Below are 22,897 nucleotides of genomic sequence, written 5' to 3'. Positions count from 1 at the left end.
AATGCTTCAGTTCTCCTTTAGAAAACTTAACCTTATTAAAACTGAGAACACCAACAAAACAACGAAAAACGCCTTTCTCCTCTGCCGAGAGCCTGGCACCCATTCTCCACTTCCAAACCGTTCCGCAACACAAAATAAACTAAAAACCGAATCCCAGCACTAAAAAACTCCGGTCAGGCAGCCCCCCCCACTGCCTCCGCCCCGAAGGTGCCTCGTAAAACCAAAAAAGCCCGCTTTAAACCCCGTCTGTGCCCGTGCGCAGACAAAAAGCGGGGGGGCTCCGCGCCGGGACCCGCCGGGCTCGCCGCGCCTTCCGCGGTCCCGGTCCAGACCGGGAATCGAACCTACGTCTCCCGCGCCCGGGCCGGCAAAAGGACGAGCACGGCGCCGCTCCGGTCCCGCGATCCCGCTCCCGGGGCAACCGGCTTCACCGGGAATCGAACCCAGGTCGCGGCGGTCAGAGCGCTGAACCCTAACCACTACACCACGGGCTCTGCCGTGTTGCTCCCGATCTCGCGGCCCCGGTTTCTTCCCGCGGCGCGCCCGTGTCGCTTCCCCCGATCCCGGAGCGAGCTGGGACCAGCTCGGAACCGCGGAAACTCAAAACATAAAACAACAAAAAAATAAAAACAGGAACCGCGAAACAAAAACCCGAGAGAGGAAAACAACCCCCCCACGGGCGCCGCGCGGCTGGATCCCCCCGAGGACAGTCTCTCCTGGGCTGGATCTTCCCTTTTGGGTAGGGTGAGGGCAAGGGGCTCACACGCTTACCCGTCCCTGGTTCCTGCGTGGGTACAGCGGTTTGGTCTGGGGTAAATCCGCACTGAAGAGGACTTCGCTGGGTGCTGCGAAGCTACCCTCCTCTCCCTCCCGGGAGCGCACCTGAAGGCTGCTTCCACTAGGAGGTGCGACGACAATGAAAAATCCGTAAAAGGTCCTGACGGACCGGATTCAAGCACGTGGCTCTCAAATTGAGGGCACAGCGTCAGAGCCGTCGCCGTCGAGCTGCCAGTTCTTCGCCCACGCGTGACAGCCCCACGTTGGGCGCCAGCTTGCAGTGGTTCGGCTTTTTCCAATGGGTGCAGTTCCGGCCAGCCCTGCCGCCACTACATCCAGGGGCTCACTTTGCCAGAGGCGTGGGCAAACTCGACCAAGGTGCGGATGGTGCGCAGAATAGAAAGGCGGGACTCTCAGGGGGTGCAACCAAGGGATGCGTAGCCCCAAGGCAGCGCTCCGGAGAGAGACGCTGGCCTCAAGATGGCACGGCTTTTTATTAGGTGGGTTCAGGGGTGGGATTGCGTGGGACCAATTAAAACTCTTTGCCAACATATAATGAGGGATGCAGAACTTTTGAACCAATAAGAAGTAACTTGGGGAGGAGGAATACATGATGAGGGGGTGGGGAAGTTATATAACTTAAAGATTGACAGGTAACCGAAAAGTGGCAAACAACCATTATGGGATGGGGTTACCAGGACAAACAAGATTTTGGCGGGAAGGTTTGAGGGGGGGGGGGGAAGGAAAGTCTGAGGGAAGGAGAGAAGGAGAGGGAAGGAGAGGCCATCTTAAACAATAGTAATAAATACAAAATTATAAAACACAAATTATAAAACCAAACTGGAGCAGTGAAAACCCAATTGGAATTGAATTTAAGCACCACCACAGGGATGGTGTTGGGTGGTGGGATGGTGAGGTTTCCATGCATTTCCTTCCTGGTTCTAGTCAGGATCAGGTTAATTTTTGCAGCAGCCAGGAGGTAGCATGGCTAACACAGTGACATTGTTCTATACCACCTCATCTCATTTCCAGGAGCAAGGAAAAGGTTTTCTTCTCAGTCAGGCTATTGTGGCATGGTCAGGTTGAGTTCCTCCCTTCACATGCATGTTTGCATGTTAATCACTCGCCTCTCTTGTACCTTCTTATTATTAATTTTGTTGCTGCTACTCTCCATTTTCTTCTCCCATTGCTGTTTCCAGTAAACTGCTCTTATCTCAACCTTGACCTTTACCTTTGTGCCTCCAGTTCTCCCCTCCAGCTCAGCACAGGGCAGAGGAAGGGGAGAGAGCCAGTAGAGAGTGTGATTTGGAGTGGTTACAGTGAGAACATTAAATTGGAGAATACCATTCCTAAGCCATGACAATTTCCAACTATCTGTACTTCAGCAATTAAATTTTTTACTAAAAAACCCAGAAGTGCCAAGAAAGCTTTTGGGTTTTTTGGTTTTCCTTAAGAGTATTAAACAAAATTCAAATAAATTCCAAGTAGTGGAATGTCCTACTTCTGTGGCTGATGTTATTCGGCCTCCACACATTTTAAGAATTTTAGACACTTATGGTAAAGACCACAGTGAATTCAACCCATGGCTATATGCTGACAAATTCTATCTGTCACCCCAAAATGAGGCATTTAAAAAAATTGTATTCTTTATTTTGTCGTAGAAACAAACACTCAATATAATTTATGCCGTATGCACATAGGAGGGAGACTAAAACTGAAAAACTAAAGACTACAGCCACAGCTGTTTCCTCTGTCAGATAACTTCCTAAATTCTTATATACTACTCAGGAGTATTTTCATGGAAAAAAAAAATCCTGCCAAGCAGCTGAATCACAGATTAGACTCGGGTTAAAATCACAGAATGATTTGGGTTAGAAGGGACTTACATAAGTCATCTAATTCCAACTCCCCTGCCTCACCATGCTCATCATGGGCGAAAGAATTTTTTTGCCTTTTTTTGTCAATGTCCAATTTAAATCTACCCTCTTTCAGTTTAAAAATATTGTCCCTTGTTTTGTCAACACATGCCTCAGTAAAAAAGTCTCACCTTATCAAACAATATTTCATTCCACATCTATACATGATTGGCAGAAACAGCAGTTTTATTAATTTTGAGGGTCTTTTCAAAAGAAGTGCCAAATTTGAAATCAAGTGTTGAACTAAGTGATTTTCCAGTAGTGCTTAAACTACATTCATCAGAATTTTTACAACTTCTGAAACATTCACGCCGATAAAGTACATTTAAAAATATGTGCCTTCACCACTATTGCAAAAGGTACAGAAATAATCTGAAGCTTTGTTTGAAGTAACTCTTTCAGGAATTTTATCCAACAGAATGTGTGAGCATTCCTCTAAAAAAATAAAAAGTTAATCCAGCTGACTGATGTACCTGACTGGAGCTAGGTGCTGACTGTGTGGATGTGGTCTGTAGTTTCTCCCTGTGGCCACTGGCATTTTAACATTCCCCAGCAGTTCCTAACTTTCACTGCATACACACCACAGAACTGCAGAGTATTTCCCCAGAGGTTCAAGGCTTATTGCTCACAAACAAACCCCAACCAACCAACCAACCCAAAACAAACAAAAAACCACAAAACAAAACAAAAAAAACCAACCCACCCTCACATCAAACCCAAAAAAAGCCCTCACAAAAAGTACATCTGCAGTATTTTTTCTTTTTTTTTTTTTTTGTCCAGCATTTACAAGCAAGGCTGGTCAGCCACAGCATCTTTGCTGAGTGGAAAGCACTGGAGTGATAACACACATTACATGAATGAGTCTAGCATGCAATCCACACACTATGAGAGAAAGCAGAAAATGTTTTTCCTCAAAATTCACTTATTTTTTAAAATATTGGAACACAGGTCTTTGTCTAGTAACAGACACCTTCTACATATCAAAAAATTGTTTTAAAATTAGCATATTTAAGATGCACAAACATAATTCTGTTTTGAGATAAGCATTTCCACAAACAAAAAAATATTTCTGACCTTTACATTGCCTTTAAACACATCTGTTTCCCAGCATATGCCAAGTGTCCCAGTAATAGGAAAGTGCTTCCTATTATCCTTCAAGTTTACAACTCTGAGCCTCAGGTATCCATTTTCAATGTCATCTGAAAATATAAACAATATACAACATTACAGCAGTATAAATCAAATTCAGTCCAAGTACGCTGTAAATGTTCTCCTTTTCATGTCTTTTTCATCTCACTCACCAATAAGAAACCCTGCCATACACCAACAGCTAAATATCAAGCACTTCATAGAGGAATTAAGTTGCAGTTCGAAGTTTGATTCTGTGATCCACAGCAGAAATAGCAGCTAAAAATTCTTTTGTATTTTTTAGCATAAAAATAGGAATGGCACCTAAAGAACTTACACAAGGATGCAAGGAGTAAATTTCATATTCAACACTTCCATCTCTAACTGGAAACTCAACCCAATAAAAAGGGTATACAGGTAACAATTTCTCCTTAGAAAGGATATTGCATCATTTAAATTGACATGCATTATGATTTGATTTGAATCAAGTTTTTAAATTATGAATTTAATTTTTTTTAAAGTAGCTTTCCAAAACTCCTGGTTCTTGGGGTTTTTTTGGCAGAACTACTATGATTTGTGATTTTTTTATTACTACGTATATCCATATTTCTTTGGTATCTCTTCTCTCAGAAGAGATTGACTTTTTTTTTTTTTTTTTTTCCTTTGCTATCAGAGGAGGAACCAGGGACTCCAACATTCTAATTATAAGTTTGGGAACATTATAATGAACACAATCTGACTACAAAGAAAAGTGAAAATAAAAGCATCACACGACACAAGCAGATTTCTTGGTAGGACATCCCTTAGACAAGTTTCCTTGAACAAGAGATTCTCTCTCAAAAGAGCAAAACAAAAGCACTAGAGACCTCAGTACAAAAAAGAAAATATCTAGGACTTGCAGGAGACAAATGAGAAGGGCGAGAAGGAATTCCCAGGAATATAATGCCTGTCAGGATCCAGTAGCAGGTCCTGGATGGTAAGGTAACAAGCTAAGGGGCTTGCAGAGGTTTAAGATGGAAGTGACAGAGTGAAAAAGGAAGTGTTTTGCCTGTGATTCTCCTTCGATCAAGCTGAAGTAGCAGCATGAGGCCACAGACAGAAGAAGCAACATCAGAAAGGCTGGCTGTGAGTTAAATGGCTGCATCCAGCAGGCAGTGCCAGCAAAACCTCTGCTTGGTGGCTGCTTGAAGCAGATCGTTAGAGGCAGTGAAGGAGAAAGAAAGCCCACACTTCAACACAGAGGCCAAAAACTTCTCTGAACTGGTGCTGTAGAGCCAAGGCACAAACCAATGCTGGAAAGGCATCACTCACCAGTGGGGAGTCCAGAGAATACTTACTCTGGGGAGGAAGCAGCCCAGCACATGACAGAGAACAGCAGCTGCAGGTTTTTCAATACAGACACTGTCTGGAATAGGAGTGTGAATACAGTAACCAACGTGACCATGCCCAGGAAATATTTTGTAGGAAATACTTTGTATGGTTGAAGGAAAATGCAATCGTCCGGACCATGATACCCACTGTCTTTGCAGTGAAGTGCAAAAGAAATCAGTGAGAAAAATGTAAGCAGAATTCGTTTCCAGGACCCAGCTCAAAGTAGAAAAAGGGCATTAACTTGATACCTGTCCAAATGGTTCAGTTCCAAAACCACAGTAAATCAAATTCAATGACAAAATGTCATTCAAGGTAAAAATATTTTACTTAGTTTACTAACTAACCACTGAAAGACCACACTTAAAGTTGAGTTTTTGAACAAGATTTGAAAACATCAGTCAACAAGCATTTTTTTCTAAGATGACTATTTGGTTATCCACAATTCCAGTCTGAATGGAAGTGGCCATTTCTCTTACTCATTCAAATCAAATGAAGTTTGAATGGATTAAAAATGGATTGAAAAAAGCATTCTGCTAATAAATTAATGAAGCCCAGGACATCACTGCCACTGCATGACATTAATACACCACTGCTAGATAGATCAGCTGGCTAAGGTGTATTATAGTTACTTCTTAACTTTAGCCAGAATGGAAATAGGCAACAGATCAAGAATCTGAAGGCTAATTATTCATGGGCTGGTTAATCCAGTCTTTATATATGGGTTTTTTTAATATAAAAGCTCCATTGCAGTCTTTATATTCCAGAGGAGGGAAAAGTCTGCCTAGAAACAAGCAAGGAACTGCAGGCTAAGTACTGAAGTCTTCCCTTCCTCACCCCAGTCACATAAGAAAATGAAATTAAAGGACAGAACAAGCTATGTTAAACATATGAAGAGAAACACAGAGAAAGCAAATTGGACAGGGCTTTCTTCAGCCTGATCCAGACTTTGTTTCATTGTCCCCTTATAACATCTCTAGTCCTTGGTTTATGCAAGACACGCATAGCAGCAAAGCAGCAGAGTAAGTTATAGGGAACAAATATTTCCAAGTAAAGGTAATAAAGAACATATATCATGTAGACAAACTGCAGGGGAAAGAAACAAATAGACCAATAGTTCCGGAGTACTTATTTTAGCTAAAAGCCAAGGAAGTTTGTTTTGCTAACCAAGCCTTTGTTGCAAATTGTCATTTGATTGGTATTTTCAGAGGAAAAGCTGTGCTTAACACTAATTCTGGTGCCAACAACCAGCCTTAAGACACTGAAATGGTTATTTAAACTTGCAAATCAATCTTCAAGGTCAAGCAAAACATTTCAAAAGCCTGATATGAAATTTTTCAAACAAATCTTAAAAGCTCTCTAAATACACAAAAATCAACTCTCACATTTTGCAAGCACATCACATCAGTTTACATCAACAAGAAATGACATTGAAAAGTCAAAGCTTAAACTACCATGTGGGTACAAAGCTGTGCTTAAAAAGTTGAAAACCTAGGTAAATACACTTCAAAAGTATTTATTAAGAAGCTGGATTCATAGCTTCTGGGAGTCTTCTGGGAGAAAAGCCTGTCATACCTTCCTGAAAACAAGGAAAGTTTTCTAAATATTTTCAATTCAGTTACAAAGTATTTAGCATATTCACCCTACACTATCTGCCAGTGAGACCATATTGCCAATTCTGTTTACATGAAAAGGAGAATAAAACAAAATGCTAAACCCCAGCCCAAACAGTGGCAAACCAGCTAATTACTGTAATGTAAGTATTAATAACAGAAAAAAAAATCTGAAGCCATATACACTCCATCTACTTGGTTCAATGAAGTGTGACATAACTTTTTTAATTTAATATTAAGAATTCTGCAAAAAGAATTGCAAACAGAGTAGCAAAATGAAGCTCAATACTAATAGACACTAACAAAAAGCAGATAAATATTAATATTGAACAAATAAACCAGTTATTCTGCAAAATACAAATGGGCATTCTCTGGTAACCTAGGAAGGCCTAGAGCTCCCTAACGAAAACCAATAAATAAGTAAAAGAACAGCATAATAGCTGACAACTGATCTGTGCCTCAAGTTGTAGAAATTGCCATGGGCATGTCTATAATTTAAAATAAAACTGGACTCAGTAGAGAATTTTCAAAAATAGCAAGACAAGAACATTGCAGACTTCCATGCTTCAGAGTCCTCCCAGAGGAAGGGACAAAGAATATTATTAGAAGGGAGCCTAAAACCAAAACACAAACCAGCAAACACAACCAGTCTGGACAAACCTGGCCACCACATTCAGCAACACCATGTTCACCAAAATGAGAAAAATGAACAACAACTTAGAATGAAAAATGTGAGAGCAGACAACCATATGCTGCATCACTACACCATTTCAGGAGGAAGTCAAGCATTTTCCACAAGGAATTATTGTGTGAGCACATGGAAGGGACAAGTTGACAAATGAGCTTATTGTCTGCAGAACCATGGCTTCAGCTGCCTGATGTCCTGTGAGACCAGAATCTGGTGGCTGTCACACTGCTGAAGGTCACAAAACCAGTAATTCAGAAAACACTCGTGAGCATAAAACAGATTCTGTAACTTGCAAAGTGAGATGGCATCACAACTGTAGCTCAGGGACATTTCCTAAAATTTGCATAAAGATCAGCTTATCAGCTTAATCTTTTGTGGAAGTAGCTTCTAAGCAGCAAGAAAGTGGTATCAAGAAAGGAAGTATGCCACATAATACTTTTTCTTGTGCAACTGTATTGCTAGGAGCATAACATTTTCATTTTAGAAAACAAAATATGACATTCAGCTAAACCAGAACAACCAACACAATTCCAAAAACTCAATCCTCTTGCCAATTTTGAGACGTTTTGGGGTTTTTTCTGATAATATAAAGAGGATTCTTGTACTACACAACACTTCAGGTAAGATTTCTTGCTACATGCGTAGACTTTCACTGAAGTTTTAGCCGTAGAATTATTCATTTAGTTTAAGCTTGCAACTTTTCTGGAATCTGAAAAATGTATTTCAGGTGTATTTCAGGTTCAAGGACTACTACACTCCACACTGCACAAGGCTGCCATCTAAATGACAGCTCTTGGAATCACCAAACACCAACGAGAAAAACCAAACCAAATCACGGGGAAATTCTGTAGCCCGGTAAAAGCGCTCACGTCTGACAACAGTGCCCTCTACTGACCGAAAAACAACATGTTCTGCAATCCGCACTGCTCAGGAGTGTGGATAAAAAAAATTACTGCCGATACAAAAAAAAATTATTTGGGAGCAATAATTAATTTACAGTACTTAATTCTAAATTAAATTCATGACAATGTCTAATTTTAATATTTTAATCTGTCTCTGCTTACAGAAAGACAGCTATGTAGCTGTAGGAATTTATGCTGAAGTTATGTCAAAAGAGAGATCACACATGTATTTTTCAAAACCTCAGTACAATTATGAATTTGGGCTGTATGAGAATAACAGGGATGGTCAATCACGTCTCATGGAAAGAAGTGCTGAAAACAGAATGAAGCAGCAGTTAAAAAAAATGACTGAAATTGTTTACCACACAATGACGAGATGCCAGAACAGGCAACCTCAAGCTCACCAAAAAAAACCCTATAGATCTTAAAGTTCACAGTAACTTCTACAAATTTATCTATATTTTCAATCTGTCTGTGCATCCAAAGTATACTCAAGGAGAATTCTACAGAAATAAGCTTCCAAATTGTACGAGGACAAACTGTCTCTCCTTTATAAAATACAACTGAAAGAAACATCAGCCTGCACCAAGAGCTATGCCACCGCATTATTAATGCAGCAGAGAACTAAAAGAAAAGACCCTGACAATCTGAAGAATTCAGTCCCAGGCCTGACACTATAAAAATGTAACAATGGGCAGACTTCTTACAGAGCAGCCTTAGGATGCCACACAAAGCACCATGCAGATATAAAGAAACCACACAACTAACAGACATCTTACTCTTAAAATTCCATTTCAGTTTCACCCCTTAAAAGAGAGAAACTGGATACAAGAAGGAAAGACAGGGATCATTTCTAAAACAAACATTATTGTTCTGTCAACTTTACGTTTTCTGCAGAAGAGGCGCTTGAATGATCCACACAGGTACATGCAGGTTCTGCCCTGAAGGTCAAGATGCAGGTTGTACTCATGCAGTCCATACTCTGAGTCAATATCATCCAGTAAAGGTTGATTAGGTGGAGGAGTATATTGACTTGAAAAAAAGAAAAATAATAGAATTTAGCAAGGGGGAACATGACTTAATAGAGATGTAACATACAGCCCTACACTGAGACTGTCATCTTAAGACAGTTTTGAAATCAAACATCTCTAGTTCATCACACTTCTTTTAAACTAATACAGTGTCTAAAACTGCTGATCAGCTGTTCAGCCCAGCCAAAGGGAGAAAATATGTCAGTCAACTTTAAAAGGTACATCTGTTAAACTTCAAAACACGGATTTGTCTTCAACAAAGAAAAAAGCATCAGCTTAACTACAAATCTAAAAGCCCACTAGCTCTAGAGACTTCTCTGAAATAGCAAATATTGAAATTATTTTGCCTGTGCCTAACTAAATAACTACTGCACATAAATGACCTGAAGTGACCACATGCCAGAGGCAACTGAGCAACTTCTACACAGGATCCAATCTGGTACTAAGAGAGAAGGTGTTAAATCTTACATTCTGTGAGAGAAGAGCCACACTGAGTTATAGTGGGCATTTAAGACTACTGGTAGATACAAAAGTATCTGACTAGAAAGCGGAGTGGCAAATAAATTCCCCAAATACTGTTCTAAAGCTAAAAAAAAAAAAAAAATTGTATTTTTAAACAGTTTATAATGTATAAACAGGTATTACATTATACACTGCAATATACACATATACAAACACTTAATAGGAAACCCTGCTACTCTCTGAATAGGACTAAAAGATAATTGCAAGCACCTCACCAGTTTACCAGAATTTTTCTCCCCTCTTACACAGCCAAAGATTACTTCTCTACTTCCTGAAATGTCTCCCTCTTTTCTATCACTGTTTCAGATAGGAAGAGGAAATAAAAAGACTGCTTATGAAAAGGGAGAAAGTATGGGCAGTGTATTTCTAACTTTCTCAATACAGCCAGTACTAGTACACTTTTTTAACTAAATTATCTCCACAATAGCATAATGATGGCAATATTTTAGTATGAAAATGCTTCTACATTTTTGTATTTACTGTAACTGTTGTTTATATTACACAAGAATAGTTAATTACTGCCTAAACATAAGCATCTTACCAGCAGGCAATTTTAATTGTAAAACTCAAAGCTTTATTCAAAAGGTTATCTTTACTTCCCACAAAGGAAAACCAAACTTACACAGTAGCAGAACCCAAAATGCTTCTCTCAAGAAGTTGATTATAATGAAGATTCGCCATAACAAAAGCAATTTCATTTTTCTCCTGAAAAGTTAATTAAAGTATATGTATTTTTATCTGGAAATTCTTTTTTTCACAAGGTCTTTCTGAGCATTAAAATTCATAGAGAAATGCTGCCGCTTATTACTCTGCCAGTTACTGTAATAATGTTAGTAATGGCTTGCTTTAATACTTGGACTCCTAAAACCTTTACTGTTTTTTCACAAGAGTACAGAATATATATAAAAGATTACAGAATTTCTGTATTACAGGGAAAGAGAGGGAAACTACCTATGTCTAGGCAAAAATTATGAGAGCTCCAAGAATTGCCCCTAGCTTCTAATAACCACTTTTAAAAAGATACCTAAACAAAATCAAACTGCACTTACTCCCAACTGCTGAAACATCAAGATTATTTTCCCATGTAAAGAACTATTTCCAAAGAGGGCTAACATCAGTGAGGAATACAGAATTATTCAATAGAAACTGTGAATTTCAAAGTAAAAAACATGTCTTCACCAGACTATTTAGTCCTAGGAAAACATTAAAAACATAACCTTCTACAGATGTCTATACAGAGAAAACATCAATGCGAAAACTAGAGACAGAGGTATATATTTACTTCAAGAACACAATACTAGGATATCAAGTTTTTTTTTTCTTTAAATGCATTTTTTGAAATCCTGCATTTCCAAACACAGAAGTCAATAGGAAAATAATTCCCTGCCAGAAGTCTATTACTCTCCTGAAATGTGGGCAACTACTGTTTTCATCTCTCTGGGTTACCAGAAAATGACATCCTCTATTCAAACTTTTGGCTTTTTAACTGCTCCTGTATTTTCAAAGTGCAAAATTACAGCTATAAAAGATTTAACTAGGGAGATCTATCAATCTCATAATTTCTCAGTCTTTCTCTGTCCAAATACCAGAAGGCCCACGTAACCTGCCCTTGGTTTCTGTTATGCAGATATGTGCAAAAAACAAGACGTGTGGCATTTACAATTATTACACCCACTGACACTTAACTACCTCATATTACTCTGCCTACACAGAGAATAAGAACTGCTGTTCAGAAAAGCAAGCAGGGAAAATATACTGGAGTGAGGCACTCGATTCTTAACAATGATGTGAAACTTGGTTATGACTGAACCATTTCCAGGTGCTGAAAGATCTCTCTTTCTGAGCATGGATGGGGCCAATGCATGAGCAAGACCAGAGAGCCAACAATACAGGGGCACCCATCTACAAAACGTCTGAAGATAAGAGAGAAATGGCTGTTCACTTAGCAGAGATTTTCACAGACTGAAACAACCAATAATGGGTTTATGCCAGTCAGGTTTTCAAGTTTTCCAGGAAATGGATTTTCACTCTTACCTTTAAGTAGGAGTGAAAGAAATAGTCCTTCTGCACTTTTAAACATTGCCTCTGGCGATTGTGTACATTTGAGGCAGCATGTTTGCAGCTGGAGATTAGACACAACTTTGAGGAACTGCTCACAGCCTCCCTTAGGAAAGTTCCAAATAACCTAAGTCTACATCAAGAGCATGGCTGAGGGGAGGAAAAAAGGGCTACCACCTCTCAATTCAGACCAAGAGCAGAACACCTGAAACAGGCCTCCATAGCACCCAGACCTACATAGCCACAGGCAGACACAGAGGTGCCAGTGCATCCCATGCAAAGATGCAGATTCCTTCTGAAGTCGACTTCAGATGTTCGGCACTGCCCTCTAAAGACATTCATGTCTACACTTACCCTACAGAGGCTAACTGCTTAACCTAGACTCTTAATACCAAGAATTTAATACCCCCAAAAGGGCACCATTTACAGCATTCCTGCTGCTGGAGCAGGATACAGCTACCTGGTGATGTAGATTAAAATTAAGTTGCTATGTGGGAACTCATCATTTTGAGTGGCATGGGCAGGTAATGGCATGAATCAGAGGAAGAAGCACTTCTTTTCTCAAACCATTCCATTTAAAATTATTCTAGCATATCAAACTTGGGCATGTGAAGACTGTAAAATAAATAAAATTGAACACAGCATCTAATATGGAATGATAGATAACTGATCTCTTAATTAGAAGTGGATTTTTTAAAAAAGTATATATACTCCTGTGACAGCTCTTCAGGATACAATAAATCTTCCACTTACTGTCCCTACATGTGTTTTGTGGTTACTAGTTTAGACAAGATCTTTCAAAATCCAAAGGGGAAAAAAAAGGAAGATTAAAAAAAAAAAAGCCCTCCTCAAACCCAAACTACAAGCCATTTTTTTTTTTTTTCATTCAAATCATAATAAAATACAGAAACAAAATGTTATCTTACCTTCCAAATTCCTACTAACAGTCCTGGACTCAGACTGAAGAGCTGGACAAGCTCATCAGCACCAACTGCGACACTACTTTCAGTCAGGTTGCCAAGAGGGTATTCAGCAATCAAGGAAAATCGACGAGGTCTTTGAAAAGAACATACAGAATGAAGTAAAAAGGCTGTGTCTCCTTATTCATGTAAAAGTTCAGTTTAATTTCATTTTTAACTGTAAAGTCTGACCAGCAGCACATGATGAAAATGGTTTTGAAAGCATTTGCCATGCAGAATCATAAACCATACATTTGAACAACCACAGTGTACTAGCAGGATCTCAACCCCTAACAAGAAAAGAAATAAAAAACACTACGATCTTCTAAAACATGCTTAAAAAAAGAACTTACGTACTTGCCCAATTTTTCAAGATACAGAATTACTTTATAACTTGTTTTTCATACTCTATTGATACTAGATGAAATCACTGAGAAGCAAAATTCAAAGGAAAGTATCAAACTGTACATATAATAAATTAAAAGTATGTGCTACAGGAAGCTTTCCTTTTTTAGATTTTTTTTCTATATTTTACCTATAATTAAAGCCATTAGCTCCAAAAAAATCTTAAATATAAGTTCATGAACACTCTTATTAACTAATGATGCATTTTAAAAAAGGGCAGTAAGTAAGAGTTTGCATTACCTACTCAGACTGAAGAAGTCTTCCTCAAATCCTTTTCAGACTCAGGCTCTTACTATATTCAAAACAGTTCCTAGACTTCCACATAGTATCACTGTAATACCACCTACAATCAAACACTGAACACTGTCTGGGATGGGGCATCCACAACCTCCCTGGACAACCCATTCCAGTGTCACACCACTCTTACAGTAAAACATTTCTTCTTGATCAACATCAACCTTTTCCATCTTTAAGTCAATCAGGCCTGTCCCTGCACTACTGCCTTATAGTCTAAACAATGACATACTGAAATTGGTGAAACCACTGACTTCATCTCTAGTCACAATTTCTAAAACTTGTAACTCTGTGAAATAAACACATCAACTGCCTGCAAGCTTTTTTATTTTCTACATATGAATCATCATCTCGGTAAAACAACTACATTTCCCACATAATTTGACTGCAAGACTTGTTCAGTTAACTTTATACAAAAGGCTTCTCTTGATTTATTTGTTTTATAAGTATATACTCTGCTTATGGTTGAAGAACCAGATGTTTTGTAGGTGACCAATTCCCTCTTTTCAGAGCTCTATGGCCAGGGGCTTTGTGTAAGAAGCAGGCAGCTGACTCTGTACCTACTATACACACAGGCCCAGATGTGGGCAAAACTCCTTGACAGCAACCAAATACCTCAAATAAACACTTTTCATTTATTTTTTAGAATATAATGACAAAAACCACTGTACACATGTAAATTAAAAAACAAGGGACATGCTGTGGACTGTGTGACTTCATATGCATGTACTGAAGACTGCACACATAGTTAAACATCAAGTTCCCTAAATTCATATACACACCTACCAGACAGAAAATAAATTTTAACAACATAGAATACCTGACTGTAGCCACATAAATACTGATTAACTCTTCCAAGCTAAATTTCTCACAATAAAGTCTTCTAGATTTACATTTTTCTTTCATGCTCTAGGGCTTAGATTCAGCTTTCCAAGTCAGGACCTATCAGCCTGCATATCACATGCCAATTAACCTATGAATTAATGCCATAGCTTGCTGGATTATACTATTTCTACTATTCCTCTCTAAAAAGCTCTACCAAAGAGAAGAACATAGAAAGAACTACTGCGGGGAGGCTTTCAAATGAAGGGTTAACTTATTGAATCAAACAAATGTCAGATAGGTCCTACAGACATATTATCAATCAGTTACACCCAAAAAATCCTCAAAAATCCTATATTAAAACTCACCCATTCTTGCTGGGAGGTCTGTTTTGGTCAGGAAGCAATGGTGTAACTCCAAACAGTTTTAGGGTTGACAGGATGTCCAAGCATGGCCAGTCTGTACCATACCAAAGTATGGTAACAGATGTGTCCTTAAATGATAGTTTTGGATTCTCTACTACATATTCTTTTCCATTTTTGTCCTTTAGAACAATTATCCAACTCAAGCCAGAGACTCTGTTATTTAGGAATTGAGAGGGGAGAGGAGTGTTTAAAAACAAATTCTCAAAGTGATAAAATTTAAACTATGCTTTCAACAGAATTTTTACATTTCTACTAACTGCGACTCAGTTTCAGTCATTTATAGATTATCATTGTATCATTCCATTATGATATACATTTTATAGCTCTAATTCTATACTACTCCAAGCCATTAATGTTTTGTACATTGTTCTGAAGTAAATCTTTGTGACAAGGCATTGCTTACTTCATAGCTTCTGTGTTTTTACATGTAAGACCTGTGTAAGGATCTAGAAATTTAACGAGTCGCATTACTCTAGTCTTGAAGGCACACGTTTGTTTGAAGATGTATTCTTTCTTCCAGTACCCAGGCTTTTTATCATGTAGAGCAGCACGGCCCAAAGAAACAGCTTCTGTTTGTTTAGACTTCATTTTCCATTTTGGTTGCAAATAATTGGAATAAAGTTTCAGCCAAATTCCACTGAAAATAAAAATAGAATAAAGAGGAGTAAATTTCAAGAATAGTCACTTCATTTTTACATGCACATCTCAGCTACCACTGAGCATAGTGTTAGCAAAAAACCAGTCTTGTCTGTCTTCTCAAAAATATGGGATCCAGGATGAAGCTCTGTGACAGCACAGTCAGTCAGCAAGTAAGTGAAAACTGATAAAGGTTAAGCAGAAATTTTTGAAAATTCCACCCTAAAACAATGATGTGTCCTCCTCATAGAAAATCAGCTAGTGGAAAAAGTGGTTTAATATCTCCTATTCAACAAAGACCATCTGTAGACTTCAAGTTTCTCAGTTCAGCTGAGGAGGACAATTAGAATCACCTTTGTTTGGTGGTACTAATGTAATTTCAATCCTTTCTGCACTCTCTTTGGAAAAGCCCAGAGAAGACATGACTTTCTGAAGTCAAAGAAATATGTGACTGTAATGATGGGTTCATCTCTTTCATGCCAGGAAAACTATTAGTTCACATTTCAGCCCCTCACACCCCAGTATCTCTAGCACACCCCAGTATCTCTAGGACAATTCACAGAACATTGAGTCCAGGAACCTACAAAAATTCAATCAATAATCTGTGAATATAGGTTGCCAATAAGTTTTCTAATTTTGAAATGCTAGACACACAGTGTACATAACTGCACTGAAGAAAATTACTAGTGAGGGCAACAAATAGTTGAGACATTTTCTACCATTTATCAGCAAGGCTACCAGTTCTCACTTATCCTCAGGCAAACTTACACTAGCATGTATGGTATGGCATCTTCCCTTCTCCTTAAAGTATTCAAGGACTAGATCCATCCCACACTGCCTCCTACCCATCAAAAGCATTCTCAATTCATTAGCTACTGAGAATAACTCCCCACATATTGAGAGCCAGCTCTGGTTATTGATGCAAGCAGACCCAGGAATTTCGCAAAAACCTTCCAGCCTGCTGCTCTGCAGATATAGACAGAATTCCCCACTGCCATTTTTTAAGACAAAAGTGTCTAAAACACACAGACCAATAAGTTACCATAACTGGTAAAGGTGGGTTCACAGTCATCATGAGTTTTCAACCTTCCATTCACCAAAAGCAGAGTGGGAAGGGTAACATAAAGAACAATCCCCATAACTGAAACAAAGTTTTAAAATCCTTCTACTTTAAGACCATAAAGGGTAGCCAAGTTACCAGACAGTATAAAAAACATTTCTGATGGAGGGGGAAAGTTCTTTTTTTAACTCCAAAGCAGTTTAGAACTGTCCAGTCATGAAAAAAGGAGAGATGTCCTTAACATAACATCACATGGGGAATTTGAGCTGTGTATCATCCAATTGGTCTTCACCAGCCTAAAACACCCAGTAAAATAACCTCCTATAAAACTTTCCTGATAACTAGAAACTCCTTCCCAAAAAAAGATATCCTTTGATGGAGAGAGATACTCTGCATCTTACTGTATGATGCTGAAAAGACAGGGCTTAGTACTAGGCATTTCCTGCATTTTGAAGTTGCAGGCTCAGGCAATTTAGTTGACTGAAGATAGACTAAGGACAAATACCTACCATGTTCATCCTCACTCTCAGAAACATATTGCATCTTCCTTTCCCAAAACAGTGTTGGGCAAGCAAAGAAATTAGTTCAAGAAACTCAAAAATTCAGCTAGGGCAGGGAGACAGAGAAGAAGATGAAGGAGGACTTGGAATCACAAGTGTTTAGGAAGGTATCACTTCCCCTTCATCCTCAACTTCTGAAGAAGTCAGGGCAGATAAATCAAAAAGGCATCCAACAGGGAAGCACAAGTTTGCCTCTTTCACAGCAGAATACATGCCCTGCCCTTCTTGCCTCAAATTGTTAATACTCATCTCAAGGTCTCTTACTGAACATGACTACAACAAACCAAACAAATCTTCTACTGCTAACTCAGATGCCAGAATCAGACACATCATCATCAGTCATCACTTGACCACAGTGGCAAAGACTTTGCCCTGTGCTCTCACTTCCTCTCACACAAGCACGTTCTGCTGGTGATCAGAATCCTCAGGCCTTCACAGGCAGACCATACCCATGAACTTCCCACACTGCATGGTAGGAAGGCTGGAATATCCCATGCTGTGACAAGGAGGGTACAGAAAGGGAGGGTCATAAACATTTCCTTGTCCTCAATAGTTACACTGGAGAGACATCAGTGCCAAGAACTGTTCAAGTGAACAGCCCAAAGACAAATCACTGCATTAGGCAGCACAGACATAGCACAATGAAAGACTGATGGTCCTGTTGCAACAAGGACAGCTCCCTGTACATCCAGGACACCAGAAATATCCTAAAAACCACAGTCAGATTTGTCACAGAAATATGCAGTGACTCCCATTAAAACTTCTGTTCATTCACTGCAAGATTCAGGGTCTTGAGAAGGTCCAGGAAAATCCATCAGGAAGAAATTACCTGGTCCCCCCTGAACCAGTCAGGCTCCTAGATAAGGGAAACTAACTCTTTCCAAAGTCTCATTTGTGCACGCACACTAATCTCTATTGAGATTAGAAAATGGAAACAGACATTGTCGAGATGGAGACAGATGAATCATCTTCCCCTGGACAGCCACAGTGATTTTATCCTGCTTCACCATCCTGAAGTGGAAAACACATACCAAGATTGGTAATTTGTGTCAACTATGCAATTTTTATCTACCCTCAAAACCTAAATCTGGATTACAGATCTTCCCTTTAAACTCATCAGTTCTAAAGGTATTAATGCCAAGGTAAACCAACTAATTCACCACACAATTTTTAGTAAATAAGGGAGAAATAGATTCATACCTGGTACAGCAACTTCCTATAGAGGAAGACATTTTCTCATTCAAACAACACTAATGCAGTAGAATCCTACAAAGAAAAGGATGCCCAGATCCTAGTTATCACACACCAACCCAAGTCTCTCCTCTTTACTCTTTCACAAAATTATCATGATATTGGTTGGAGCAATTTATGAACTCTGTATAAGCAATCCTTATTAAAAAACGTGTCGGTATTTATCTTTGTCTCTTTTGTTCTCATTTAGACGTCACCAAAGATTCACAAACAGAGCAACAGATAAAAACCACTAGTGGATCATTTGATTGAATCAATTCCTCTTCAAAAATCTAATGAAAGAATAAAGTATGCAGGACTTCAAAATTGTCAAAGCTACAATTCCATAAAGCTACTGGCAACACACCATTAAGGATCACCTGAACCGAAAAGTTTCTGCAGGTCCATGTGAATACAAATAAATATATAAATATTTTAAAATTAAAAAAGTGCTAACACCAACATTTCAAAGCACTGGATTTAGTTTTTGCCTCATAACCCCCAATAAACAACAGGCCCTGCACAGCTAGAATTGCATGCAACATGTACTGTACGCTGTGCAGGGCAATTTCAGCAGAGTAACTGCCCAGAGGTGCTCTGGCATCAGAGAAACTGAACTGGAAAGACTCATAATTCAGGTAAACACAACTAGGGCACAAACTGAGACCTTCTCTCTTCCTTACTTGTCATTGGCCAACTCATAGAAGCGTCTATTCACACAACCAAGAGACAGTAGGGACACAGCATCTAAATAGGAAAATATCTTCAGCAGCATTTCTGATGGCATGCTAGAAAAGAAGAGAAAGAGGAATTCTGTTAGACTTGCCTGCAAACTCCAGAAATTACAATGGCAGAGAATTTTAATTTCAAACCAGACAAAAACAGAAGAGGTGGAAAGCAGCAGGTTGTAAACAGATGAAACAAAAAATCACCTAAAGAGTTAAATTGTGGAGTTTGGGCTGTAACTTCACTCTTTAGTATGTGGCATTTGCCTAAAATAATTCATCACAACTTATTCCAGTGGCACAGCACGATTACACAAAAAGTTGTAAGTTTGAGGTTTTATTAGACTTTGTTAACTTTAACTATGTTTGATATGAAACTATCTCATTTAGCTTCAGTTCCTTACTGCTTGTACCATGATTTTAACGTTTATTCCACAATCACCAGCATTTGCAAAACTGCAGATACATTCACTCTCCCTTTTGACTGCCGCGTCTGGCCTGAGAACGCACCAGGACAGAAATGTCCTAGTCTAACAGCAAGATCATGCTCTACCTCATCATCATCTCCAAACTGTACGTGCTCAGGGGTCTTGTGCAGTTTTCATTTATGTCAGCAGAAAGATGTGAACTTCAAAGTAAGAGCCAAGTGATATCCTGAAAATGCCAATGTCTCTGCATCTGGAAGGCTGCCTGAAATGCAGGAGCCAGTCTAGGCATGACAAGCAGAACACACCCTGGGATTGAGCCAAAGTGATTTTTGCATTAGCAGACATGAACCTCATACAATTTGAGCAGTAGCTCATAGCTGCAGAGTTTAAAATACACGCATTTTATACTCTTAATTTTTTTGAGCATTGAGTATGGCCACATCAAAATCACTGCTGAAAATAAAAGGTGCTGTGAAAGTCAACACCCCATCTGTGCCTCTTGTCCTTTTACTACGGGGTTATTTGCAACACTTGTTGATTTATGACACTGTTTCAGAAGCAGAGAGCTTTAAAGGGTAGCACAACAATGCCAATACCTCAATGTTTGTATTAAACTCACAATCTTAGTTACATTGACATAGAAATAACATGCAAAAACTTGCACTGTTATTATGTGAAATAACTCATAAACTCTAAGTCCAAAGCAATTAGTGCACTCATTCCAGAGACAATTTAGAAGTGATACCTTAAAAAGCTGCAAATTAGCTAAAATAATATACTTGATCCAGAATTTTCAACAGCAGTTTTTACAGCTGTATTCTTTCTCCTTTGAAGGAAGCTGATTTTTTTTTTCTTTTTTCTCTCACTATCACACCAGTCAGACAGCATAGAGGTGCTGAACTGGCCATCCAATGCAAAACAGAGAAATCACTACACAGTAGTGATCAAATGTATAAAACTAATTGCTTTTTCAGGTAACATAGTCTTAGAATATTTTTTGTAAAAATGTAACTAATTTTCAAAAAGAAAACAACTCATAATTATATTGAAACTACTCTTTCACTGCCAAACAGCAAGAGAAACATTTACCTTGCAGTAAATATGCAGCAGCCAGTAATTCCTCCCTCCTTTTATCCCAATCCACCATTCTCAGCCTCTCCATACACTAAGATACACTTGATGACAACCAATAACCAAGAGAAACACATGAAGTTTAATTCCAATCTGGCTTTTATTGAAGTAATAAAATAACAATTTTTATTCTCAAGGAACAACACTGCCCATGACTTCCAAAGAAGTTGCTGAAGGCTTCACATGGCTTGGAAAACCTACATAATCCTTATGAACCTAGCAAATAACACAAAGGAGAACCATGCCAGAAAACATTAGAAGGTGAACACAGGATCCCAAAGCAGGCCAGGAAAGAAAATCTTTTCAACTCAGAATATTTGACATAGAAATCTCCAAGATATGAATACAATTACTGCAAGCAGTCAAAAGGCAGTTTACAGGGTGACTTACTCACAGACATACTCACCTCTCAAAGCTCATGTTTCGTTTCAGTTTTCTGGGAGGTGTCAAATACAGACTTTCAATGCCAGCATTTACAGTTTCAGAACATTCCCCAGGCCTGGCAGCAAAGGTCCTTAACCTACTTGTAAGAAGGAAAAGCTGTTAACACATATTCACAAAATGAAGAAATACGCATATTGTGCACACCTAGACACAACACTTCAACCAAGGCAGGATGCAGGGAATACACCACGTGGCAATCATTATGATTTGAACAATTACACCCAAGTTAAAATACCTGGCATCAGGAAGATTCAGATTTAAACTCACAGCTGTCAACCCTGTGATTGATCTCTCACAGCAGGCAAAGGCAATAATAGTGTTGCTGCTCCCCCAAATCAGTTTGAATCCGGTAGAGGTTTATTACCCTTAGACAGCTGCACCCCTGTGGCCACTACAGCCAAGCTCCACTGAGGCCCCTGCAGCAAGTCAAACTCACTGATTATTCTTCTGTTTCACAACATTACTCCAGAGACATTTTTGAGCCACTCAACTTTGCTAAGCGATTAAAAGATACCAGATAAAAACAATACGTTGAAACTTCCTCAGAAACTGCTGAGGTTCAAAAAGAATTTGTATCCTTTCAAGCATAAACAAAAAGAAAGGAGATTTAACCCATGAAACAGAGAGCAGCTAACAAGGTCTAAGGGATGTCTAGGTGTTAGACAGACAAATTACCTGTCGGTAGAATTGCTTTAGTAAGGTTTATGGCTTGACACACTTCAAAGATTTCAGATGTAGTGAGAGGTTAACAAAGCTTGGGAAGAAGGATGACCACTGAGAGTGGACACAAAGAATGCAGAATTTACAGGCCAGAGGGATACCTGGAACAACTCCCAAGATAAGGAAGAAACTATTAAAGCCAACTCAGCAATTGTGCTGAAATCAGCTACAGCTTCCAGAAATGTGAGACTGCCACCACTGACTCAAAAAAGAGAAAGACTGAGCATGCAAACTAATCAGCATGAGAAGCAAGAGAATTGTTAACCAACAGAAGATAGAAAATTAATTAATAAGAGAATTATGTAGCTTGTAGCCAAGGAACTAATTCCTTCCTTTGCTAAATGCCACCCAGCACTGTGCAGAACTGTAAATACATCAAATAACTCCATGTCTGGATTGGTCTCTTGCACACCATGGTGAAAGAACCTGCTCTGGCAACATTTCCACATCACAGTTGGGATAGAAAAGGAAGAAACTTTGCATATTTCTAACACAAATTCTTACAATCCAACTGCTCACAGATTTTTCCAAGTTTTCTGATAGAAAGGTCTTTGTCAGCTGTAATTGCAAACAAATCCTATCATTAATCCACAGAGAAAGATGGGGACAGAGTTTCAATCTTAAACCAAATCCTTACACTTCATACCCTCGGATGCCACTGAACAAGCAGAGCTCCCCATTCACTGCATTACTGACGCTTTAAATTGCCAGCAGATTTCCAACACCTGGTCAAACCAGCTTGGGGTTTCTAGGCAACCAATCCATATGGGGGGGAAATAGCTAATTTTGAAGTATATGGTTATCATATACATTTAATAAGTTCTTGATTTAAGATTGATTTATGCTTAAAGAAAAAAAAATCAAAATAAATTAACAGCGCTGGCCTACATTGTCAACTGTGCTATGTAAAACAAAACAAAAATATCCAAGACACTTTACTAAGAATTGTTACAAGCTTAACAAAAAGACATGCACATTTGAGCTTGGGTGCTAACCAACTACATTAACAACTACAAAAAAGTAGTCTTGTAATAAATACAATCTGGAGATCAAAC

General features: G+C 38.9%; 1 protein-coding gene across 1 annotated transcript in view; it reads right to left on the bottom strand.

The window, feature by feature from the left end:
• Window positions 1–22,897, bottom strand: part of LOC310923503 (F-box only protein 15-like) — a gene marked incomplete at its 3' end in the record, with an annotated part of 33,195 nt that overhangs the window by 8,157 nt on the left and 2,141 nt on the right. The window contains exons 2-9 of the mRNA XM_083885481.1: window positions 21,085–21,198; window positions 19,078–19,182; window positions 15,312–15,545; window positions 14,852–15,061; window positions 12,930–13,059; window positions 10,568–10,650; window positions 9,279–9,424; window positions 3,768–3,892 (exon numbers count right to left, since the gene is read on the bottom strand). Coding sequence (XP_083741607.1) covers window positions 3,768–3,892; window positions 9,279–9,424; window positions 10,568–10,650; window positions 12,930–13,059; window positions 14,852–15,061; window positions 15,312–15,545; window positions 19,078–19,182; window positions 21,085–21,198 — 1,147 coding nt within the window. The remainder of the gene's footprint in view (window positions 1–3,767; window positions 3,893–9,278; window positions 9,425–10,567; window positions 10,651–12,929; window positions 13,060–14,851; window positions 15,062–15,311; window positions 15,546–19,077; window positions 19,183–21,084; window positions 21,199–22,897) is intronic.

The sequence above is a fragment of the Zosterops lateralis genome (genome assembly GCF_965231275.1).
Source record: "Zosterops lateralis genome assembly, contig: HAP1_HAP1_SCAFFOLD_75, whole genome shotgun sequence".
Classification (NCBI taxonomy): Eukaryota; Metazoa; Chordata; class Aves; order Passeriformes; family Zosteropidae; genus Zosterops; species Zosterops lateralis.
Note: the sequence above shows the minus strand (reverse complement) of the source record. Positions and strands in the feature narration are given on the sequence as shown.